Here is a 26,667-nt window from a genome sequence, read left to right as displayed (position 1 = left end):
TACAGGCCAATTACCATGATTATAATGTCATGGCCCAGGAAACAACTATTTTATTTTAAGAAATATTTACAGAGAACCAAGATGGCGGCATAGGTTAACGCCGGAGTTTGCTGCTTTGAACAACTACTTCAAAAGTGAAACTAAAAGACAGAACGGACATCACCCAAAACCACTGGAACGCTGGCTGAATGGAAGTCCTACAACTAGGAGGAAAGAGAAACGCATACGGACACTCAGAGGAGGCGCAGCGCTGAAGTCAAATTCTGAGGTGCGGAGTGCGCGCGCGGAGCGGGCTGGCGGCGGAGGGCGCGGTTGGCGTTTTCAATCGGGAGGGAGTCGCAGACTCTGAGCTCCAGATCCGGGCGAGTCTTTAGGGACCCAGACTCAAACGGGAGAAGAGGGACTGCCTGGCTTCGGTCAGAGCGAGTGCAGCTTTCTCTCCGAGCTTTGCAGCGGGTGCTGAGACTCAGAGAGGCAGAGCCCCTGGGGACAGGACTGAGAGCCGCCATCACTGCTCTCTCCGGCCCACCCTATTGATACTGTGCGACCCGCTCCGCCCAAGCCCTGCACAAAGGCATTTGCCGGATAGCCTCAGGCAAAGGCTAGATTAGCACCTCCCTAGAGGACAGAAGTTCTCTCACTGCTGACACAGCTGATTCTCATAGCCACTTGGCCTGGAGGTCAAACCCTCCCTGGAATTAGCTACAAGATTTAACTATAAGACTGCGCACAAAGACCACTAGGGGGTGCACCAAGGAAGCATAACAAAATGCGGAGACAAAGAAACAGGACAAAATTGTCAATGGAAGATCTAGAGTTCAGAACCACACTTTTAAGGTCTCTCAAGAACTGTTTAGAAGCCGCCGATAAACTTAATGAGATCTACAAGAAAACTAATGAGACCCTCGATGTTATATTGGGGAATCAACTAGAAATTAAGCATACACTGACTGAAATAAAGAATATTATACAGACTCCCGACAGCAGAACAGAGGAGCGCAAGAATCAAGTCAATGATTTGAAATGCGAGGAAGCAAAAAACACCCAACCGGAAAAGCAAAATGAAAAAAGAATCCAAAAATGCGAGGATAGTGTAAGGAGCCTCTGGGACAGCTTCAGGCGTACCAACATCAGAATTATAGGGGTGCCAGAAGATGGGAGAGAGCAAGATATTAAAAACCTATTTGAAGAAATAATGACGGAAAACTTCCCTCACCTGGTGAAAGAAATGGACTTACAGGTCCAAGAAGCGCGGAGAACCCCAAACAAAAGGAATCCAAAGAGGACCACACCAAGACACATCATAATTAAAATGCCAAGAGCAAAAGATAAAGAGAGAATCTTAAAAACAGCAAGAGAAAGAAACTCAGTTACCTACAAGGGAATACCCATACGACTGTCAGCTGATTTCTCAACAGAAACTTTGCAGGCCAGAAGGGAGTGGCAAGAAATATTCAAAGTGATGAATACCAAGAACCTACAACCAAGATTACTTTATCCAGCAAAGCTATCATTCAGAATTGAAGGTCAGATAAAGAGCTTCACAGATAAGGAAAAGCTAAAGGAGTTCATCACCACCAAATCAGGATTATATGAAATGCTGAAAGGTATCCTTTAAGAAGAGGAAGAGGAAGAAAAAGGTAAAGATACAAATTATGAACAACAAATATGCATCTATCAACAAGTGAATCTAAGAATCAAGTGAATAAATAATCCGATGAACAGAATGAACTGGTGATTATAATAGAATGAGGGACATAGAAAGGGAATGGACTGACTATTCTTGGGGGGGAAAGGGGTGTGGGAGATGCGGGAAGAGACTGGACAAAAATCGTGCACCTATGGATGAGGACAGTGGGTGGGGAGTGAGGGCGGAGGGTGGGGCGGGAACTGGGAGGAGGGGAGTTATGGGGGGAAAAAAGAGGAACAAATGTAATAATTTGAACAATAAAGATTTAATTAAAAAAAAAAAAAAAAAAAAAGAAATATTTACAGTTTTTGAAAATGGAACTCGCATTTGACCCTGTGATCCCACTTCTAGGAATATATCCCAAGAAACCAGAAACACCAATCAGAAAGGATATATGCACCCCTATGTTCATAGCAGCACAATTCACCGTAGCTAAGATCTGGAAACAGCCTAAGTGCCCATCAGTAGATGAATGGATTAGAAAACTGTGGTACATCTACACGATGGAATACTATGCTGCTGTAAAAAGGAAGGAACTCTTACCATTTGCAACGTCATGGATGGAACTGGAGAGCATTATGCTAGGTGAAATAAGCCAGTCAATGAAGGAAAAATACCACATGATCTCACTCATTCATGGATAATAGAGACCATTATAAACTTTTGAACAATAATAGATACAGAGGCAGAGCTGCCTCAAACAGATTGTCAAACTGCAGCGGGAAGGCCGGGGAGGGTTGGGGGGCAGGAGGGAGGGGGGTAAGAGATCAACCAAAGGACCTGTATGCATGCATATAAGCATAACCAATGGACATAAGACACTGGGGGACAGGGGAGTCTAGGGGATTGTCAAGGGCGGGGGGAAAAAAAGGACACATATGTAATACCCTTTGTAATACTTTAAGCAATAAAAAAAATATATATTTACAGTTTTTTAAAACCAGAAGTGGTCTGAGATAGTTGATTCTTTCACAAACAAGAAAATAAAATCTGCAAATTCAAGTACCTTTTTCATAGAGAAACAACTAGTTAGGAAAGAGCTAAGACCCACTGGTATCTGATACAACTAAACTTTGAGGTGACAGTTTACCTCACGTACAAACAAAAGCTTCATCTGTCCTTTGAAGAAGGTTCCTAGAAGATTTTGAGGTCTTCTCTTGGCTACTACAATCTATGGCCATGATGATTACTTTATGAGAGTTTATCAAACTGAAGTTCTATTCTAATCACTTAAATTTTTTTCCTCAGGTTTATCAAGGCATGATTTACATACAGTAAAATTTCAAATGTCCACTTTTCAGGTGTCCACTTCTATTAATTTTGAAAAACATATTAACAGTCATTAAACTACTTCCACAATTTATCACAATAGTTCCCTCCCCCAACCCAAGTCACTGGCAACCATTCATCTTTTTTCTGTCCTGATATTTTTTGCCTTTTCCAGCATAGCATATAAATGAAACCATATAAAAAATATGGAGAACTTAAAAAAAAAGTTTAAAAAAGTTTTTAAAAAACGTAGAACTTTTGAGTTTGATTTATTTCATGTAGCATAGTGCATTTGAGAATCATTATGCTGTTGAATATATTAGTAAGTCTGTTCCTTTTTATTGCTGTGTATGTATGTACCACAATTTGTTTCTACACCAGATGATGGACATTTGAGTTATTTCCAGGTTTTGGCAATTAAGAATAAAATCATTATAAACACTGATGTCTAGATTTTTGTACAGGCATAAATTCTCATTTCTCTTAAGTAGTAAGAGGTAGGATGGTTAGTTTACATGGTAAGTGAATGTTTAACTTTATAAGAAACTGCCAAAGTGTTTTCCAAAGTTGCTGTACCATCAGCAATGTCTGAGTTCTACTTGCTTAGGATCTCAGCCAAGATTTAAAGTGTCAGGTAGCTGTTTTTTTTATAGTAGCCCTTTTAATAGGTGTGTATGTAGTGGTATCTCACTGTGGGTTTAATTTGCATTTCCCTAATGACTAATGATACTTAGCATCTTTTCTTATTCATGTAAATTTAAGAGATATCCTCACAAGTAAATAATTACTTTCCTATAGACTGAATAAATGGGGTAGGGGAACTAGGGTAAAATAGGGTACAAAAGCTTTATAACTTATCCATATTCATAAAGCTGTTGAGAGGATCTATCTGATAATAAAAATATTTTAAAATATGTAAAGTATTATTAGAAAATCCAAGGTGCTATAATTACTACTAAGTACTAAAAAGTTATTCAGACACAAACATTGCACCAGGGGCCTCCTCCCAGAAGAGAAATGAATGAATCATCTTAGTCTGACTCACCCTGCCAATACTGTCTTTGTCTACAGTTTGGAGCTGTCCTGAATTAAGCTAATTTTTAGTGTTAAAGACAAAGCCCAGTTTTCAAGCACAAATGTCACTTTTCTTTTCAAAGTCAATATAACCAATGAGTTCAACATTCCAATAATGGCAAGGGATAAATTTATTATTTTAGAATGAGAAACTGGCCAACTTCTGACCTGGTTCTTCCTTCTTTGACTGATGTCTCATGCCTAAACAAGTCTCCAGGCTTCCAAAAACTAAAAAGAAAAGCCTTTTCCATTTGTCTTTCAAGAACCTCTATCTAAATGATAAATGAATTGAATTTTACTGAACTAATAAGAATCCCTGATGTAGGAGTTTCTCAAGACAAACAAAAAAAAGCAAAATCACCTGTCCAAGATTCCTCAAAGTATCTGGATAAACAGGATGACAATGACTAATTGCAAACTATCTATGGTAGTTCCAGATCAAGTATATCCCACAGGACTGTACTAGATATCTACTATCCAAAGTGATAAGCCAATAGGCAAAAACACCAATGATTAGGAGTGACATCCAAATACTAGTCAGGAGTATTAGTTTATAGTTAAAAGGAAAAGCTTACCTTTCTTTCTTTTAATAGCTTCTTATAGCCATTTGATCCAAGTGATAATAAAGTAATAAGGACATCTAAAGAAGGTGAAGCTGAAGCTCTTCCTGAAATAAGAACAAGTTACACTCAGGAGAGTAAAAAGCTTTGGAAATTCAGATTTATTATACTAGTCTATGTACAAATGGATTTTTGTTTATTAGGTACTTTTTCTGAAGAGCAACTAATTTATTTACCTGGATACATCTTGCTGATTTCCTGAATGAAGGAATCATTAAAGCCAGCAATTATAGCGCCACCTACTGGAACCATAAAATTTTTGTCCAAGCTCTGAACGAAAGCGTCTATTCTACCAACCCGAGCCCCCTAGAATGAAATAACATGTAGTTTTACATATTCATTTCTAGAAGAAGAGACAACAATAGCTATTAATGCATAAATACCATTAAAATAATGCAGAAAATAAACAATTTCTTTGTAAAAGTACCAGTAATATATATTTTAAGTATTAAACTGAGTTTTTAAATGCTCCGCCTTATATGTGTAAGAGCACTTGATAGTTTACAACCTGCTTTCCACAAAAATCACTGAATCTTCACAACACCACTGTGAGAAAGGCAGGGTTTCAATATTAGTTCAGGTGGAAACTACAATGAAACAGAGCTTTTCACCTTAAAATTGGGTATTAGAGTGTGGATTCCTCCTGTGCCTCTCATCTCTGATCTTCTATTAGGCAATAAATGTCATCAGTGGGCCCTAAAACTATTAAGTAATTGTAAGCACCCTCTGGGAGGTTAAGAGTGGCCACCATAATCTAATGGACTGCAGCCACCCATGCTGCCAATCAATTAGCTACACACTGAAGTGCCCCTCTTTGATTCTTGGATAACCTACTAACTGCATGATCACTCAAAGCAATAATCCTGCTCCTACCACCACTCAGATAACAAAAGAGAAAAATAAATTTTTATTTTTAACATCACCTAATGGATTTTTTTTTTTTTGGGTATACTCTTGGCAATGTTTCTACATTAACTCATGATTCCTAATGTTATCATCTTAGATGATCTCATTCCACTGCAAATGAACTTCAAGTGAAAATCTAATATTCTGGTGAAAAATTGAATACTTACTTACCAGAAATATAAAACCAACACAGTCCCCATCCAACACAGTCTATGACCTTCTGTCTAATGTGCTTCAATTTTCTCCTCTTAAAAATAGAGATACTATCTAAATTTCAACTAAGATAGTTTATTTGCTTTATCTGTGGGGACAGATTTTCAATCTGTATTCAGAATCTACATTCCTACTAATATAACCGCCTTTGACCTTCAGCTTCACACTTTCTCTCCACGTCCATATCTCAGAAAGAATGGAAGCAGCAGAGAGCTGCTCTATCTCGGAGACCAGATCCAGGCAACAGGGAGAAGCTGCAAAGGCTGCAGGCTATCACATGATTAAGTCTCCACCTTCCCGTTACTCTTCTAATTCCTCATAAACTGTGATCAGAGAAAATCTCACATCACAGGAAAACAGAAGCATGTAAGACTTATAGAATAAATAACTGAAAAACATACAAGATAATAGTACATAAAATAAAGTGGAAGTTACAGTTGCCTTTTATGAACATTTAAGTACTACTGTCCAAGGCTTCCTGAAAGAAACATGAACCATGGGAGCAGAATTACCAAGAACAATCAGTGCGCCAGCCTTTGCTAAGCCCCTTCACCACTAAACACAGAAAGCCCTGAAAGGGCAGCACACCTTGTGGCAAGGAAAGACAAGCTGGACCTAATCCCAGGAAGGGTATACAGACCTCATGCTCCATTATCAAAGAGCAGGAAAAAAGATTTGAAGGATGGAAGCAATTAAATAGAACAGGAAACACAGAAGTATGTTCTATGAAGTAAAGAATTGCCATTTATCGGGCCATCCATTTACTCATTTATTCATAGAACAAATATGTAGGCACTTAACATTTGCCAAACATTGTTCTAGGTTCTGGGGATGGCAGCAGTGAATAATACTAACCGCTGACCCTTGAACAATGCGGGGAATAGGAGTATTGAGTGCGGAGAATAACTGAAATTGGTCCTCCACATATGCAGATTCCCAACTGCCTGATTCCAGGAGAGGATGCTGGATCACTCCATCTACTGACACCACCCCCACCACCCCCAAAAGATGAGGGCATTAACCAAGACCTGTCATACTTATTGTTTACTGTCTGCTTCTGCTCCATGAGGACGGGATTTTGTTGTACTCACTACTGCATCCCTACCACCTATCCTGTTGCCAGGCACATCCGTGGGAACCCCATAAATATCTGTTGAATGAACTGACAATTAGGTCCGTGAATAAGTAGTATAAGACCTACTTCTCTCAAATTCTTAATAGGCAAAGTTCCTGCTCCCTACACTTTGGATCTTTATAATCCATTCGGACTCTAAATGTCTGAATTAATTATATGTATTTTTGTAATTCTACTATATCCCCTACCCTCCATTAAGCTGTCTTAACATCCATATTCCATGAGTCTCCTAAATTAGACAGTTCAGTATATAATCGTAAGTATAGGTTCTGCAAAGCTAACTTCCTGGGGACTACATGTGCATATAGGATGTTCTGTATGCTCAGCCTTAAGTCGTTTGGAGGCACTGCCCCTTAAAAAAAGAGAATCCTGACACATTTTAGTTATAGCTCTTGCTTCACTGGTTGCCTCATTATTGTAATACATGCTTCCCAAGAAAGTATTTGCAATTTTAGTACTTTGTCTTTTAGAGCAAAATAAAAGTTTCGGATCTTGGGCAAGTCACTAAATCCAGCTGCGTTTGCTTCTTCATTTGTAGAATGAAAACAATAAGAAGTACACCTTAAATTGTTAGGTTAAGCCCCTGGTCGGCAAACTGCGGCTCACGAGCCACATGCGGCTCTTTGGCCCCTTGATTGTGGCTCTTCCATAAAATACCACTTGCGGGGGCGCATGTACAGTGCGATTGAAACTTCGTGGCCTATGTGCAGAAGTCGGTATTTTGTGGAAGAGCCACACTCAAGGGGCCAAAGAGCCGCATGTGGCTCACGAGTTGCAGTTTACTGACCACTGGGTTAAGCTAACAAACTTGAAAAGTCTAACAGGATGCTTGGTACATGGTGGGTAATGAGTAAATAGTATATTAGTAATAAAAACCTATTAGGAAGAATTAAAGCTAACTAATTTTTTTTAGAATGACATGAAACAGCAACCAGCCCTCAACAAGATCCATGTACTTATTTGATTTAAAGGAACTGTGCCACCCTAGCTGGTTTGGCTCAGTGGATAGAGCATCAGCCCTGAAGGGTCCTAGATTCAATTCTGGTCAAGGGCACATGCCCAGGTTGCAGGCTCGATTCCTAGTAGGTGGCGAGGCAGCCAATCAATGATTCTCTCTCATCATTGATGTTTCTATCTCTCTCTCCCTCTCCCTTTCTCTCTGAAATCAATAAAAAAATATATTAAAAATAAATAAATAAAAATAAATAAATAAACAAAGGAACTGTGCCATCACCTCTATTTGTGAGGGGAACTTTGGGGAAAATGGAATGCTTATGCACTGCTTTATTTTATTGTGAATAAATGATAATTTTAGAAGTTAACACAGTATCTCCAACAAGTTTTAAAAATAGCTATATTTTTAAAAATTTATTCACCGATCTTATAGTGTTATAATCTCGTTAAAATTTTAGTAAAACCATCTCATGAATGAAGAGAAGTGGAGTACAGAGTACAGTATTCCTGATTCACAACTACAAGGGAAGCTCATTTTCTTTTAGTCTTAATCTCTTTGAATATGCCACCAGATTTCTAGTATTCAAAATATGTGTGAGCACCAAAACAGAGTACTTCCAGGTTAGTAAAGAACATTGCAGTAAATGTAAAGGAGCCATTGAAATTATCATTATAAAAGTTTATAGGCATGTAGAGATAATTTAAGTTTATGTTTAAGTTTAAAATTATATATATTTTCACTGTTTTTAAAACTTAATTCTAAATGTACACAATGACTGTAACTATATAAAGAGCAATAAAGGTATATAAAATAAGAAAAAAGTAGATATATAGATTACTATGATTATTTGTTAAGGTAACAGGGTTATGAATAAGCTACTTTCTCACTTTTCTAAAGTTTTAGTAATGCTGATACATTTGACTTTTAAAAGAATTGAAGCTGCTAAAAATTAAGGAAAAGGGGAGAGAAGGGAGAATGAGGGAGGTGGAATAAAAATAAATCACTGAAATTAAATTATTTTTAAGATTTCCAGCATCGAGAATTATAAAACCTTCTTCTGCTACCACTCAAAGTAGTTACAATCTAGTTTAGAATTGTGATGAAGCCTTAAAAAGTTAAAGAAGCCCTAGTCGGTTTGGCTTGGAGGATAGAGCGTCGGCCTGCGGACTGAAGGGTACCAGTTTCGATTCTGGTCAAGGGCACATGCCCAGGTTGTGGGCTCAATCCCCAGTCAGGGGCGTGCAGAAGGCAGCCGATCAATTTCTCTTTCTCATCATTAATGTTTCTATCTCTCTCTCCCTCTTCCTTCCTCTCTGAAATCAAAAATATATTTTAAAAAATGAATTATTTTTTAAAAAGTTAAAGAATAAACACTGGCCATGTGGCTCAGGGTTGCAGGTTCGATTCCTGGTCAGGGCACATACCAGAGTTGTGGATTCGATCCCCGGTCAAGGTGAGAACAGGAGGCAATGGATCAGTGTTTCTCTCTCACTCTCAAATCAATTAAAACATATCCTTGGGTGAGGATTAAAAAAAAAAAAAGTTAAGGAATAATAGAAAAGGATTTCAAGGAAATGGTAGCTCTTACAAAATACTGACATACAGTGCCTACAGAGTACTCCACCCCTGGACTTATGTAAACAAATCTATTTCCTTACTGGTTAAGCTAATTTGAGTGGGAATTTCTGTTACTTTCAGCCAATTATATCCTAACTGGTATAACCTTTGAGTAAAGAAATTAGCAAATTGGCTATTACTGTCATATAAACCACATGTATATTAGAGATGATACTAGTATACACAAATAATAAAAAACAAAAAATTTACCAGATAAGATTTACTGGGCTAAGGAGCATTCACCATCACATTGGAGAAGACCACAGATAATCTGTGAATAACCTGTGTCCACATGACATTAAATCACATGTATTTCAAAACGAAATGTGATTAACATCATTATGCACACAAATTATATAACTCATACCATATAGGGGTAATATCTATCCCTACCCTAATACAGTATGAATAATTAATCACTATAAGTCAATATAATGCTTCATTTATTCATTCCCTTTTTTCAGTAACTAATTATTGAGTGTCAATTATGCACCAGGTACCATCCTAATTATCTATAATAATAAAAGCATAATATGCTAATTAGACTGGATGTCCTTTTGGACGACCTTCTGGATGAAGCTGGGTCCTCAAGGGAAGCCCAGATCCTGGGTGCCTGGCAGCAGCCAGAGGGAAACCGGAGCCAGCAGTCAGAGGAAGGAAGGCCTACTCTTGCACAAATTTCATGCATCGGGCTTCTAGTTAAGGAACTAACAGTAAATAAAACAAAGTCCTTGCCCTAACAGAAACTTAATAACTTGACAATAAGAAAATAACCTATTAAATGGTAATAAGTGCTATGGAGAAAAAGAGCAAGAGGTCATCAATTTAAAGAAGCAACATTATTTTACTAGTACATACCACTAGGTAAGAACAAAACTGCCAATTAACATTATAAGATGCCAATGATTGTAAAACATCCCAATTTCAGAGATGTTATAAAGTGAAAAAATGTGCACCTTAAAATCAATGAAAATGGTAAAACAGGAAAAGGGGGGTAGAAATGCTGGCAAGGGAGAGGGAGGGGTTATTTTATATAAGGTGTCTGAGGAGGTCTCACTGACCTAAAAAAAAGGTGAAGTAAGAAGCCACGCGACTGTCTAGAAGAGCAATCCAGTGAGAAGGATGAGCAAGAGCAAAAGCCTGGCGGTGTGCGCACATGTAATGTGACAGAGGAATGGAAAGGAGGCATGTGCAGTGAGACCATGGGGAAGAGGAGAGCAGTAGGAAATGAAAGCAGTGGAGCTGCAGAGGCCTGAATACACAAAGCCCTGCAGGCCATGGCGGTGACTCTTATTTTGAATGGGGATGGAAAATGCAAGGATATTTTCAAAATAAGAATCCCAAAATAAGATGATTGGGATCTAGTTGATGCTTATAAAAATAAAATAAGTCAAAAATGTTTTAAACTTTCTTACTCCATAGTTATATAATAGAACTAGAGGCCCAGTGCATGAAATTCCCCTCAGCCCAGCCCGCACCCTCTCCAATCTGGGACCCATGGGATCGGGCCTAAACCAGCAGTTGGACATCCTTCTCATAATCCGGGACCAATGGCTCTTAACTGCTCACCCTACCAGCCTGATCACCCCTAACCGCCTCTTTGTGCCGACCTGATTGCCCCTACCTGACCTCCCCCGCTGCCGGCCTGGTCGCTCCCAACTGCCCCCCTGCCAGCCTGGTTGCCCCTAACTGCCCCCCCGCTGCAGACCTTGTCACCTCTCACTGCCCCCCTTGCAGGCCTTGTTGCCCCACACAGCATGCTGTTCCGTCATCTGTCTGGTTGTTTTGGTCATGACGGCCCCTGGCTTTTTATATATTAGGATGTTTATAAATGAAGTCATTTCCAGTCTAAGATAATAAGGTAAAGTGTTTTCCTTAAATATTCATATTAAATCAATATAGTTTTAAAAATACCATAATCCAGTATATTACAAAAATGAAAATAACTCAGAAAGTTAAAAACTAAGCTCCTGAAGTATTTCTTTGTTGGTTCAGACCAAAGCTATTAGTACAATTACCACCATATTACCAAAAAATGACTTTTACTAAATGAATACTGTATGCAAAATACTAATGCTCCATAAAATAGAGGGTGCTAGATAACTGTTTTTACAATATTAGATTGCAAGAAAAACAAAGGATTAATCATATATGTTAAAATCCATTTTTTTCTTGACATATTTTTAAAACTCTCTTACCTGCTGAATGAGGTGCATACACTTTGAAGACTGCAATCCATAAGCATTGTTGACAATATGTGGAACACCGTAAGAAGCACAAATCACAGCCAGTTCTTCTAATCTACAAACATAAATATATTCAAAATAAAGACCCATCCATATTATGCTTTATAAATTACAGTGTGAAAACTAAATTAATAGTTATTAATGTACATGAGGAAAAGATGACAAAACTGAAATTTCTACAGCAGTATTTTAGCATATACTAGAGGCCCGGAGCACAAAATTTGTGCACGGGTGGGGTCCCTAGGCCTGGCCGGTGATCAGGGCCAATTGGGACCAGGCCCATCGGGGCCTGCCGGCTGGGGGGAGGAACAAGGGGAGGGACAGGGCACAGGAGGTTGGCTGCCAGCCCCGAGGAGGGAGCCAACCCTCAGCCCCCCTGGGAAAGGGGCTGAGTCCTCTACCACCCACCCCCAGTTCCCCATCCCAGCCCGGGGCCTGGCCCCACAATGCTCTCTGTCCAATTAATGAATTAATAAAGATAATATCTACCCATCCAAATTAAGACTACAAAAGAATTAAGCTTAATTTAAAGACATCAAAATTTTTAAATTTAATAAAACCAGAAATTCAAACATACTAATAACGATGCAGCACCACTTTCCTAAAGTTCACTCTTGTAAGAAATACTCACCATATAATACCACTGAAAAGTGGTATATGAGAATTTTACTGATAAAAAACTTCATAGATGTAAAATACTTAATACTGCACCAGGCATACAGTAAACATCCAAAAAGAGCTAGTCGAAACGAGACAGAAACAATACTATCCTCAAGGATAAATAATCTAACTAACAAATATCCATATGCTGTTTTTGGAAATGTGATTTATTTCTATCACATTAAAATTTTTCTAGCTAGCAAAACCGTCAATGAAGAAAGAATAGGGATGCTTAATTTTTCAATGTAAATTTAAAATATGATTGGTAAGTAATAAATAAAGCATATACAATACAAGGTGGGGCAAAACTAGGTTGGCAATTGTGAGTATGTGAAACAGTTTATTCTTATATTATTAATTACTAGAGGCCCGGTGCACAAAAATTTGTGCACTTGGAGGGGGCGGTCCCTCAGCCCAGCCTGTGCCCTCTCCCAGTCTGGGACCCCTCAGGGGATGACCACCTGCTGGCTTAGGCCTGCTCCTCGGGAGACTGGGCCTAAGCTGGCAATCAGACATCCCTCTGGCAGCCCGGCAGCCCTTGGGGGATGTCCACTTGCCAGCAGGGAGCAGACCTAAGCTGCAGTCGGACATCCTTAGCGCTGCTGAGGAGGCAGGAGAGGCTTCCACCACCACCACCACTGTATTGGCAGCCATCAGCCTGGCTTGTGGCTAAGCAGAGGTCCCCATGTGGGAGCGCACTGACCACCAGAGGGCAGCTCTTGCATTGAGTGTCTGCCTCCTGGTGGTCAATGTGTGTCATAATGACCAGTCATTCCCAGTCTTTCTGCTATTAGGGTCAATTTGCATATTACCCTTTTACTATATAGGATAGAGGCCTGGTGCACGGGTGGGGGCCGGCTGGTTTGCCCTGAAGGGTGTCCCGGATCAGGGTGGGGGTCCCGCTTGGGTGTCTGGCCAGCCTGGGTGAGGGGCTGATGGCTGTTTGCAGCTGGTCACACCCCCTTCAGGGTGAGGGTCCCCACTGGGGTGCCTGGCCAGCCTGGATGAGGGGCTGAGGGCTGTTTTCAGGCTGGCCAAGCTGGCGATGGAAGCTCCCAGCCTCTCCTTTTTTTCTTTTTTTTTTTATTCTGGGATTTATTTACCTTCTATAATTGAAACTTTGTTGCCACTCCAGCTCTGAGGCCAGCGCCTGCTGAAAGCAGGTATCTGGGGTTTGTTTAGCTTCTATAATTGCAACTTTGTTGCTTTGTGTGGAGCTCAGAGTCCGGCTGCAGCAGGGAGGAAGCTTGGCTTCCTCCATCACTGGAGCAAGCAAGCCTCCTGCTCACTTCAGCTGCGTGGCTGCCAGCCGCCATCTTGGTTGGGTTAATTTGCATATCCTGCTGATTAGCCAATGGGAAGCATAGCAGAGGTATGGTCAATTACCATGTTTGTCTATTATTAGATTAGATTGTATTATTTGCAATAAAATCTTAAAATTCACAGACTCATGGTTGGAGCAAGGCAAATTTTCATGAGCATAGTTTTAAAATTATCTCTTATCTTTATATAAGATAGTATAAGATAGTAAAAGCCAATATGCATTCATTACTGCCAAATTATGTGATTCCATGGAAGCCAAAAGTATAACTTGGTGCTACAAAAATAGTAAACAAAGTCAATATAATTTTAACAAATTACTAGCATTTTATTCAAAATGTTAAAATGAAACAAAGACTTGTTACCAAAACTAGAAATCTGTATTCCTATAACTAAGCATATTACATTTTCAGATTAAAAATTTGTGGCCATCCTTTAGAAAAGTAAACATTTGCTTTTTTCCCCTTTACTTTTATTTTCTTAAATTTGCATTTTTCTCAGAATGCAAAGGCAACCACTGTGTACACCCAAGTGTATATCTGTATTAATCTTCCAATTAAAAAATATTCAAAGGGTAACAAATAATTCTAAAATTTTCTGTTTAAAATCTGTTACTACTAATAGTTCCTACATAGGAAAACTGTTAGATCAAAGGAGTAGCGATAACAATGAAAACAAGTAAATCCACTATTTTGTTTAGAAACCTCTATTACATAATGAGGGAAAAGATGCTAAGAAACCAGAAACAGAAAAAAGAGCAAGAAACAGATGCTCTGCATCTACTCGGTGACAAAGGAATCTCCACTTGGTACTCGTTGTTCTTCCTTCTATATCAAATTTTTATTTTCTCAAGAGATGATGCTGTTTCTCAGTAAGTAGCACTATTCTACACAAGGTCAATTTATTCTCTTGGAACAGTCCATTCACCTATTTACTGCCAAATATTACTTACGCATCTTTGAAAATTAGTATATGTATACTTTATTTAAAAGACTGATGAAATCCTAGCCAGTTTGGCTCAGTGGACAGAGTGTCAGCCTGCAGACTGAAGGGTCCAGGGTTCGATTAGGGACAAGGACACATTCCCAGGTTGTGGGCTCGGTCCCCAGTGGGGGCAGGCAAGAGGCAGCTCTCTCTCTCCTCCTTTCCCTTCCTCTCTGAAATCAATAACAATATATTTAAAATAAATAAATACATAAATAAAATAAATACATACATAAAAGACTGATGAATACCTAAAGGACAATATTCATAAATCATTTACCTGTCAGGTACCCTTGGAGCAAAACAGGATGTAGTAGAATGAACACAAAGCACGTTATCAGACCCAAGTTCCTGGATTTTAGCTTCTACTGCTTTCAGGTCTGTGCGCAGCTCATCACCTTCTAAAACGTTCTCTATCACCACGGGCTCAAAACCTAACCAACCAAATCAGAAATCAAAATATTAGTGTAAACGAAATAAGAGAAGACCCTGAAACTCTAGGAAGTAGCGCTATTCTACACAAGAATTCTAAATACTTATTTTGGTTGAAGAACCCTCCTCTAGCAATAAAGACCTGGCTCAACACTGGAATGAGTCAAATGCAGGTCAAAATAATGTGAAGGACCACTAGACTACAATTAGGACCACAAATCTATTTAGCACTTTTGATATGACAAAAAAGACTAATTCTGGGAAGTAAGGAGAACATGTTAAATATATTACTTCCTATAAAAGTAGTAACAGCCACTGATGACAAAAATGATCACTAGTCCACAGAAAAACAAATCTACACATTCTCTGGCAATGCTTAAGTTTTATTTTAAAGTTCACTTCATTTCAGATATGAATAAAAATAACTCAAGTATTGAAACAAATCACAATCATCAACTTAATGTTTTACCTCTAAAGAAAAGGTAATGCATTTTATTAGCCTAGGGATCAATGACTCATTTCATAGCTTACAAGGGCCTTCTATAACCTAAATATAAAAACTGGTTTTTGCCCTGGCTGTTGTGGCTCAGTTAGTTAAGCATCGTCCCATGCACCAAGAGGTCACCAGTTCTATTCCCAGTGAGGGCACATGCCTGGGTGGTAGGCTCAATCCCAGGTGGAGGGCGTGCAGGAGGCAGCTGATTGATGTTTCTCTCTCATTGATGTGTCTCTCCCTCTCCCTTCCTCTCTCTAAAATCAATAAAAACATATTTCTTAAAAATTGTTTTCAATTTTCAATTGAATTAGTACACCTAACTAGCATGTGATCAAAGGTCCCCCCAAATAATAACTATGTAGCCTTGTATGGTAAATACTTAGGTATCCATAAACTTAAAAAGTTGTATAAGCAAAATATACACTAAATAATGTACAAAGCACTTATATAACTACTAAATCACACAGCGCCACCCACTCCCTCTCTGGCCCTTGAAGCAGCCACTACCGCTGCTGATCAGGCCCTCCCCCAGCACAGGCGCTCGGAGGTGCTCGGAGGCCCCTGCAGCCCCACCCCCAACGATGCACACGCAACCTCCTCCGGTGCAATCGACCCGTTACAGCGTCCCAGTTAATTAGCATATTTCTCTATTTTATATGTATATATAAAAACATGTGTGTGTGTATGTGTGTGTATATATATATATATATATATATATATATATATATATATACATACATACATACATACACACAGGAGGCTGCCAGGATACCCTCCTGTGGGGCCACCAGGGAGTATGCGCTAAGCCTTAGCTATATGTATATATTCTAGAGGCCCGGTGCACGAAATTCCTGCACTGGGGGGGGGGAGGCCTCAGTGTGGCCTGTGCTCTCTCACAGTCTGGGAGCCCAGGGGGGATATCCAACTGACGGCTTAGTGGGCTAGGAGGGCGGGTTTAGCCACACCCCCGGCAAGGTTCAGTGCACTTCTGCTGCAGAGATGGCGCCACTGCTGTTGGGGAGGAGGTGTTGGGGGGGATGAGTCTGACCCTGAGGGGCCACTTAGGCCTGCCTTCACCCAGGTCTGGAGTTGTAGGGAGGAGAGGCGTGCCTGGCCCCAGTGGAGGGGGCCCAGCAGCGGCAGGCCACGGGCCTCAGGTGCCTCGGGGTCACTAACGGGTTGTCGCAGGCGTGCTATTGTTGTGGGCGCCCCTGGCGGGGGTGGCAGGAGAAGAGATTGGGAGTCAGAGATACAGGCTGCAGCTACCCCCAAGGCTGGGTCTTCTCCTGTCTGGTCAGCCTCACCGTCCCCCGGGGGTATGGGGGCTGCGGTAGGGTGTCCATGCAGGGGGATTGGAAGAGCTCCCTATAGCAGCTTCCTCTTCCTTCTTTGCAGTCCAGGCTCCTGTCAAGCACTCTCCTCAGACCCCCAGGAACTTGGTTCAGGCCTCTCTGCCCCTCCATGGCTCCCTGCAGCCTCTGCCCCTCTCGGCTCTCCCGGCTGCCCTCCTGTCAGGAGGCTGCCAGGATGCCCTGCTGTGGGGCCACCAGGGAGTATGCGCTAAGCCTTAGCTAAGCCCCCGGCCCGCCGCGCACGGGCCGGCGGGCCCCCCTCTTTGCTCTTCGCTCGCCATGCCAGCCTTCGCTTGCTGCTCCTGCCCGGGGCCAGCCGGCTTCGCTCCATTGCTTGGCGCCTACATATGAAAATTAACCACCATCTTTGTTGGTGTTAACCGCCATCTTTCTTGGCAGTTAATTTGCATATTGCCCTGATTAGCCAATGGGAAGCGTAGTGGAGGTACGGTTAATTACCCTTTTTGTCTTTTATTAGATAGGAAATATATATATATATATATATATAGATGTCCTCTGTGATACTAGTAAATACCTAACAAAGCAAAACCTAGGATAAAAGTAAAACCTAAAGGTTTAAGTCTCAGAAATTGGATAGAAAATAAACCTGGGAAATTTTGCACATAAAGTTATTATGCAGTCTCATCTTCAGTCTTCCCAAATACCAAATCTAGCAGCAGGCTAGATTCACAGATTGAAAAGCCTAAAGGATTTAGAAATCATTTAGCTCAACTCACTCATTTCAAAGATAAGGGAGCCAAAGTTCAGGAAGATTAAGTGGTTTCCCCAAGGTCACACAGCAAGTTAGAGCAAAGTGAAGAGCAAGTCGTTTTCTTTTGAGTTTCAGAATCCACACCAAGTTGTCTGCATTCTATCTACAGAAATATAAAACCTTGGCCACTATGAAGTCATCACTTCAAATACGTGGTTCAGAGGTACCCAGGTTTTTTAAATACATACCTTCATAGCTATTAAAACAAATATACAAACTTTACTTAAATAAGTAGTTTCCTGAAGACAGCTAATTTTTACTGTTTTTCAAATTCTCTAGACCCAACTCTATTTTGCTTTCAAGCAATTAAAATACAAGTTGTGGTGTTTTTTTACAAATACAATAATCTTGCTTCCTAAGAATAGAGGCTATCCTGAAAAAAGAATAAACTATAAATCATAGGCCAACATCTTTTGGAAAATAGTTTTCAGTTTTTCAATAAGGCAGTCTTTTCCAAATTCCAAGAATGTGGTTATCAATTCTTTGGTTAATAGGATGCAAATTAACAGACTTGATAACTTTACACCATTTAAAATAAATCAGTGTATTTTTTGAAGTCTATCAATTTCTGCTATATGTCCCTATTATAAATCCTTTTACATGAGTTTCTTTAGGATTATTTATGGAGTTCAATTACAGCCCAATACTGTTCATTTCATACAACAGACTGAAGTCATTCAAAAATAATGTTAAATTCTCAAATTTGACTTGGCACACACATGCATGTGCACGTACAAGCACGCGCACACACACACACACACACACACACACAGAATGGAATGTCAGTCAGTCTTTAAAAAGGAAATTCTGACACGTAGTATACCATGGATTAAAGCTTAAAGGCATAAGTAAAATAAGCCAGTCACAAAGGGAAAATACTCTAGAGTAGTCAAATTCATAGAGACAGAAAGGAGAATGATGATTGCTAGGGAATGGGAGCAGTGGAAAGGGGCAGTTACTGTTTAATGGGCAGAATTTCAGTTTAAGAGGATGAGTAAGTTCTGGAAACGAATGGTGATTATAGTTGCACAACAATGTGAATATACTTACTGTCATGGAACTGTACATTTTAAAGTGGTAATTTTATGTATATTTTATCACAATAAAAAGAAATAGGTTTAGTTTATTTTCATTTATATATCTTTACATAAAAAGTTTGAAATGTCTAACTGTGATAGTGAATACATTATACTAGTATACAACATGTCTCTTCTTTTACCTGCAGTGATCATGGATTTAAAGCAGGACTTCTGGTCTATTCGTGGCCATATAATATACTTTGCCTTTGGTCTTTTGTGTCGTAATGTCAAGAAACACAGAGTTAGACTCATACCAGTTGCCATAGGCACTACAAAGCAATTGGTCACTGAATGGACACCTAGGAATAAGAAGTAAAACAGAAATTAGTTATTCCATTGAAAAACCAGCTTTCTTCTTGAAGGAATTATATACTTCCAGCAAATAATAAGAGTTGTAGATTTAGTGCTGCTTCTTCTTTACTCACTCTCAGGAAGCTCACTGCCAATTTCATCCTCCATGCTTATGGTCTGATTTTCTATCTTATTCTAAAGGTTTGTATATATACATTAGTGACCTGGTGCACAGATTTGTGCACATTGAAAGGAAATTTATTAGAAGGTGGCCGGCGGGGTGGGACTGGGTGAGATGGGCCGGACATGCCCTGGAGCCAACTTCCCGTGGTCCCTCCCCAGCCAGGCACACCTGGGGCAGCACCATGGCTCGAAGGGTGTCTGTGGAGTAAGCAGGGTCCCTCTGGCAGGTGGGGTACCCTCAGCCTGGCCTTCAGGATCAGCCGAAACTGGATCTCCGACATCCCCAAGGGGTCCCAGAGTGTGAGAGGGCACTTGGCAAAGTTGCTGTCATACAGGGTGTGGAACACAAACACAAGTGTGCAGTAAACCAGATTCGGGGCCAACAGTGCCCCAGCAACAACATAACCCACGGCCAAAGGTGAAATCACATGGCCCCCTCCTCTCTGGTTCCGAGTGTGTCACCCGAGAACCTCTGCTGCCAAGTCACCACAGCTCGGCAGTAAACCAGATTCAGGGCCGACAGTGCCCCAACAACATAACCCACGGCCAAAGGTGGAATCGCATGGCCCTGGGAGGAATTGGGCTCCCTCCTCTCTGGTTCCGGGATGAGTCACCCGAGAACTGCTGCTGCCAAGTCACCACAGCTCAGCAGCTTCTGCAGTGAGCGTCTGCCCCCTGGTGGTCAGTGTGCATCATACCTACCAACTGGTCGGATGGTCGCTTAGCCTTTTATATATATAGATAGATATGTCTTCTCAAAAATCATTTGTATCCTTTTTGAAAGAGACATTAATAAAAGAAAGTAGGCAAAGTTTGTGTGGCTGGTCAGCCAAAAGTATTGATTAACACAGTACATACCAGCCATCTTTATGATGTCCAGGACCAAAGAATTGGCAATTTTGTTCAAAAGGCTAGAACCTGCAGCTTTTGGTTGCACAGCAGAAATATCACCCGATCGTCCAATTCCATGAATGAACCTAAGCAAAAAATGGGCCAACAACTGGACAAAAATATTCAATGTTCTAAGTAATCCATTGTATAAGTATACAAATGCAATAACCAAAAAAAAAAAAAAATACCAGGAGCAATACTTGACTATTGTAGATATATTGCATAAACTATTAGTAATATGAAAATATCCTATTATGTTGAAATAAATTCATCAATTTTGCTCTCCTATCTAGTCTCCAAAGCTGGCCACCATTAATTCCTTTTCTCCCTATGCCCATATCGTACTGCCACACCAAGAGATGGAGTCTAATTCCCTCCACTTGAATCTGGTCAAGCCTTAGAGACTTGCTGGGCCAGAAAGAAAGTAGCAGAAGTGATATCTGGAACTTCTGAGATAGAGAATAAAAAGCCTTAAAGTTTCCTACCCAGGCTCTTGAAGGGCTTGTTCTTGAGGACTCCCTCTTGTGCCCTCCTGGGAGAAGCCAAAGCCACATCGAGAGGGCAACTGGGCTCCCAGCAACCTAAGTGTGCCAACTTGGATAAACTGCTCCGTTGAACCTTCAGATGACTAAACGCTCAGCCACCATCTGACTGCAACCACATGAGAAACCCAAAGCAATCATCACCCTGCTGAGCCCAGTTTACCCACAGAACTAGGAGATGATACATGACTGTTTCAAGCCACTACGTTTTTGAGGTTTGCTGTGCAACAACAGAAAAGCAAAATATCTGCAACGTTAAATTCTCTTCTTTCTTTCCTTTTCCCCTAACCAGAGCAGGGGACTAAGTTCCAATGGAGATGAGTTGATATTTCAAATACTGCCTTAATCCATTCTTTGAAAATGCATGTGCTAATCCACTCATTTTAAATTAGATGGTATACACTGCTTAAAAATACCTCTGAATATTCTTCAAAATCAAAAATCTATTTGTAATTTATAGTTAAATAGATCAGAAACTCTGCATATTGGAATTATCACAGAACACTAGTGTCACACTTCATTACCACTAAAATATCATGTACAAAGCATTTTTTACAGGTAACTGTTATCAGCCCATTTTTAACATGAATTTTTCACCCAAGTTATACATTAGTTATCGTTAGTTTTAACTGCAATAAGGTTTTTCTTTTAACTGACACATATAATCTGTACTAGTAATAGCCTAGGTGGCGTCACTCCCTCACACATTACGCCCTCACGTCGTCACAAGATGGCCGTCACAAGATGGCCATGCACACAGCAGAGGTGGGGCCCAGAGGAGGAGATGGGTCATGGCAGGGCAGGGCAGTTGTGGGCGATCAAGCCAGCATGGGAGGGCAGTTGGGGGTGAACAGACCGGCAGGGGAGGGCAGTTGGGGGTGGTTGGGCCAGCAGGGGAGGGCAGTTGTGGGCAATCGGGCCAGCAGGGGAGGGCAGTTGTGGGCAATCAGGCCAGCAGGGGAGGGCAATTGGGGGTGGTTGGGCCAGCAGGGGAGGGCAGTTGTGGGCGATCAGGCTGGCAGGAGAGGATTGTTCGGGTGATCAGGCTGGCAGTGGAGGGCAGTTGTGGGCAATCAGGCCAGCAGGGGAGGGCAGTTGGGAGCCATTGGGCCAGCAGGGGAGGGCAGTTGGAGGTGGTTGGGCCAGCAGGGGAGGGCAGTTGTGGGCAATCGGGCCAGCAGGGGAGGGCAGTTGGGAGCCATTGGGCCAGCAGGGGAGGGCAGTTGTGGGCAATCGGGCCAGCAGGGGAGGGCAGTTGGGAGCCATCGGGCCAGCAGGGGAGCAGTTAGGTGTCAATCAGGCCAGCAGAGGAGCATTTAGGGGACAATCAGGTTGGCAGGCAGAAGCAGTTATGAGAAATCAAGCAGGCAGGCAGGCAAATGGTTAGGAGCCAACAGTCTTGGATTGTGAGAGGGATGTCCAACTGCCAGTTTAGGCCCGATCCCAAACTGGAGAGGATGCAGGCCAGGTTGAGGGACACCCACCCCATCCCATGCACGAATTTCGTGCACCAGGTCTCTAACTGACATCTAACATCATGTTAGCTTCAGGTATACCAAATAATGATTCAATGTTTGTATATATCGTAAAATGATCACCAACAAGTCTAGTTCACATCCATCATCACACACAGTAACAAGTTTTTCTTTCTTGTGATGAGAACTTTTTTTTTTTAAATATATTTCTTTATTGATTTCAGAGAGGAAGGGAGAAGGAGAGAGAGATAGAAACATCAATGATGAGAATCATTGATTGGCTGCCTCCTGCACACCCCCCACTGGGGAACGAGCCCGCAACCCAGGCATGTGCCCTCAGCCAGAATCGAACCCGGGACCCGTCAGTCCGCAGGCTGACGCTCTATCCACTGAGCCAAGCTGGCTAGGGCTGTGACAAGAACTTTTAATATCTACTCTCTTAGCAACTTTCAAATGTACAAAACAGTGTTATTAATTATAGGCAACATGCTATACATTACATCCCATGACTTATTTATTTTATAACTTGAAGTTTGAACCTTTTGATTCAACTAGAAGTTTGGTGGTTTTGATTGAAAAAAAATTCAACTATGGGATAGAAAATATCATCATGGAACTTTTCTTCAACTAAGATTATTCAAACCAGACTGTTAAACCTAGGGGTTGTCATACTTCAGTAAAATTTTAAATCATGGAAGACAGGAGTTTTCATTTTAGAGTTTACCTATATTTCACAGAAAGGTAGACTAGAGAAATGACTATATTTGAAACCACTGTCAATTACATGGTTATCAGAATTGATGAAAAGCTTTTTGAAAAAATATAAGAGTAACTTAATAATCTAATATTAAATTTAATATACCCTTTCCTACATCTATCACAACAAAGCAAGGTGCTTATAAAATGGGATTCAGTTTAGATGCAGATAAACAATGATTTATAGTTCTATCTATATATCATTCTCTAAAAATACTTGCAACTGTAGAAAAGAAACATGGAAAATCATAAAAAAGCTTAAGATATTTTAAACTCATACAAATAATAGGTTTATTATGTTAATTGTATTTTTTAAATATGTTTTATTGATTTTTTACAGAGAGGGAGAGGGATAGAGAGTTAGAAACATCTGATGAGAGAGAAACATCGATCAGCTGCACCCTGCACACCCACTACTGGGGATGTGCCCGCAACCAAGATACATGCCCTTGACCAGAATCGAACCTGGGACCCTTCAGTCCACAGGCCGATGCTCTGAGCCAAACCAGTTAGGGCAGGTTAATTGTTCTTAACAGAACATAGAGCCAGTGTTGTTAACTACCCAGAACCTGACAAGAACTTTTACCCTGCTGTCTTGAAGAGCACCTATTCAGATTAAATTGTCTCATCTAAGTTTACATGCCCATTTGAATAGGGAAGAAATAGATTCCAAACAGACATTTTATAATCTAATATGATGAATACTGCCACCATTGTTTTTAGCAAAAAAAAAGGGGGCAAGGAAAGCAATGTTTTCACAGGCTATTTTAAAAAAAATACCTATAATGGCGCCGAGCAACTAAAGCCGAAGCCACTCTCCCTTCCCGTTCTCCCACACCACAGTTGCCCAGGAAATTGTTGCTGTCCATGATCGCCAGTTCATGTAGAAAGAGTTCGAGCGTACTTTCATCCCAACCATCCTCTGGACATTTGCCCTTAAAACAAAAAACACATAATTATAGTGAACTATAATTTAATTATTATTTAAGATGGTTTCGCCATTCCTTAGAATGCACCTCGATGCATTTTAAAACCTTTCCATGTGTCATTTTGCCATGCTCCTTGCTGTCCAAAATTCAGATCGAAATTCAGCACCAATGAAGAACCCTCAACTAGGAAGAACGTTTATGTTACACTACATTACAATGACCTACAGATTCGAGAAGGAATAAATAAATAAAAGCGATGAGATTTACTCCGATTTAAAGTTGCAGTAAGTTAAGGTTACTGAAAACCAGTAAAACCTTATCTTCAACGAAGATTCTTCAAACCAGACCGTTAAAACAGACACGGCGGGGGGCGGGGGGGGAGGGCATGAGTGAGGGGGATGGGGGACAACGGGGCGATAAGGACACATTTGTAATACCTTAATCAATAAAGGGGGGGGGAATCTAAAAAAAAAAAAAAAAAAAAGCTACAGGTGGCCAAACTTGAGTGAGATTAAATTCGGAAATGCCGTGCCCTGTGATGTTCCGGGGCAGCCCTTGGTATATACCGTGACTTATGAACACGTGTTCCCCGAGTTCTGGGCAAGAGTGAAAGGCGGGAGGTGCGACCTTGGCCCTTTCCGCAAACAACAAAGTAAACCAACCGGGACTTCCACTCGCTTCCGCGTCCCCAAGTTACACGCAACGGGACTCACTATCTCGGCCCCGCACACGCCCTAACGCACTCTCCGGTTTGGGGGCGCGGCGAGGTGGAGAGGGAGCTGAGCGCAGCCAGTCGGCATAGCGCCTGCCCCGCTGCGAGACCCCGGGGACAGCTCCCCGCCGGCAACCGGAAGCGGGCGAGGCTGGACGTGGCCGTCCCAGGGGGCGCAGCGGAGCGGGGGGCGCGGCGGCGGGCAGCCACCGACCCCTCCGTACCTGCTCCAGAAGCAGCCGGATGAGGTGCTCGTGCGTGCGGCGGGCCTCACAGCCCTGCCGCACGTAGGCCGGCGACACCAGCCTCTCACCGGCCGCGAAACTCTCCGGGTTCATATTGGCGATAGCAACGGTGGCGTTAGAACAGTTGACACCGGGACGAACACCCAATAAAACCAGGACGCCACTCGCCGCCCAGACGGTACGGCAACGCCTAGGGCCAAACTTCTGCGTCTCGTTCTTGCACCTGCGCAAAGTGCCCCAGAAAGTGGACCCGAAACTGGTGAATTGGCGCATGCGCGGCGGGCTCCCGCGGGGCTGAAAATTAGCCCCGCCTCGCTGCCTCTGATTGGTCAGGTTAATCCTTGGGCTTTCTGAGCCGGACTTGAAGGACTTTGCACTCGTGCGGAAAGGCTGAGGAAAGGGAAGGGCCACTGCGTGGGGGTTTCGAAAGAAAAAATGTCCTAAGTTACCCTGTTTCCCAGTCGTAAGTTACCCTGTGTCCCTGTTGAAATGGTGAGATTTGCACTGAGTCTGTGCTTCAGTTTCCCAGATTCCAGGACATTTCATTCAACCTTCATACGTCTCACAACCCTTAGGAAAAGCAATTCTCACTCCTTTTCTCCTTTGCACTACAGAAGTTTTAACCCTACTTCCCGCAGCCTTATATGACAGACATTTGTCTTATATGACAGACATTTGTCATTACACACACACACACACACACACACACACACACACGGATGTAAACTCTCTACAGACAGGTGCTTGGTTTTTACTGCCATGCCCACCCCCACCCCCACTCCCAAGCTCCTAGAATAGTGCCCAGAATACAGTCAGGGCTAATTTTTTTAAATTTGCATTAATGATTTACGTTGACCATTCAACAACCTAGTGCTAGGTGCCGGAGATACAGAAATGAAAAGGCAGGATCCCTGCCTTCGATTTCCTTACCATCTTCCCTTTAGGTGAATCTACAGTAATTCCAGACATTGCTTTTGTCCTGGGGCTTGCTAGAGCCCATTTGCACTGGTTCCCACTTGTTTGCAAGAGCTGATGGTTAAATGTTCAGTAATGTTGTGAGCTGGTTTTTAAATGTAGCTGTTCTTTAACAACAAATTAGATAAGTTTATAATTAAGTTAACTGTATTAAAAGCAAAAGTAACAAATACTCGAACTCATCACTTCCTAAGTGTTTTACTATATCTTACTATTACCTATGCTTTTGACATTATTTACATCGATTGTATTTGTATAGGGGAAATGGGATGTAATGGTGTGCTGATGCACATCTCTATCCAACTTCCTTTTTAGGTGGCATCATGTTGGTAGCTTGAAATGGGGGAGTATTTACACCATGGAAACCAGCAAATGCTGAAAATCAGGCCCTTATCTCTCTACCTCCTCCCCACCAGGAGTCAGTGACTTAACATGTACCAGCTCACCACTGTTCCTACTGCATGTTCTCAGGGTATCCTGCCATTTATCAGCCTGGTATTATCCAATTGCATTTCAGTTGTCAACTTTCTGTCTTCCTTAACTAGACTTGGAGCTTCTAGTTTACAGGGCTATATTTCATATCTGTGTTCAAAGCACACACTGAACACATAATAGATGTTCAACCAATATTTGTTGAATGATGTAGACAATTTGAGAACTGTAAAACTACACAGAAAGATAAATTGCAAAAATAGTGGGGAATTAGCTTATTTTTTTAAAAAAACACGCATTGGCCTTCCAACTTTGGAAAACTTGAGATCTTATTCCCAAAATGCAACTATTTTTACAACTTTTCTTTTGCAAAAGCCTTCAAAGCTGCTTTGTAGATCACATGCAGGATATGCAAA

The 26,667-nt window shown here is 41.4% G+C and overlaps 1 protein-coding gene across 1 annotated transcript in view; it reads right to left on the bottom strand.

Annotated features, from left to right (window-relative positions):
* SEPSECS (Sep (O-phosphoserine) tRNA:Sec (selenocysteine) tRNA synthase) overlaps nt 1–24,961 on the bottom strand; it is a 36,285-nt gene extending 11,324 nt beyond the window's left edge. The window contains exons 1-8 of the mRNA XM_081083162.1: nt 24,824–24,961; nt 23,739–23,893; nt 20,153–20,271; nt 18,961–19,119; nt 14,970–15,123; nt 11,678–11,780; nt 4,830–4,959; nt 4,609–4,700 (exon numbers count right to left, since the gene is read on the bottom strand). Of these exons, the coding sequence (XP_080939288.1) occupies nt 4,609–4,700; nt 4,830–4,959; nt 11,678–11,780; nt 14,970–15,123; nt 18,961–19,119; nt 20,153–20,271; nt 23,739–23,893; nt 24,824–24,937 (1,026 nt within the window). The 5' untranslated portion in view covers nt 24,938–24,961. The remainder of the gene's footprint in view (nt 1–4,608; nt 4,701–4,829; nt 4,960–11,677; nt 11,781–14,969; nt 15,124–18,960; nt 19,120–20,152; nt 20,272–23,738; nt 23,894–24,823) is intronic.
* Nucleotides 24,962–26,667: the final 1,706 nt, after the last annotated feature.

This window comes from Myotis nattereri, assembly GCF_964212035.1.
Source record: "Myotis nattereri genome assembly, chromosome: 1".
Taxonomy (NCBI): Eukaryota; Metazoa; Chordata; class Mammalia; order Chiroptera; family Vespertilionidae; genus Myotis; species Myotis nattereri.
The sequence above is the reverse complement of the archived record's forward strand: the minus strand, read 5'-3'. Positions and strand labels throughout refer to the sequence as shown.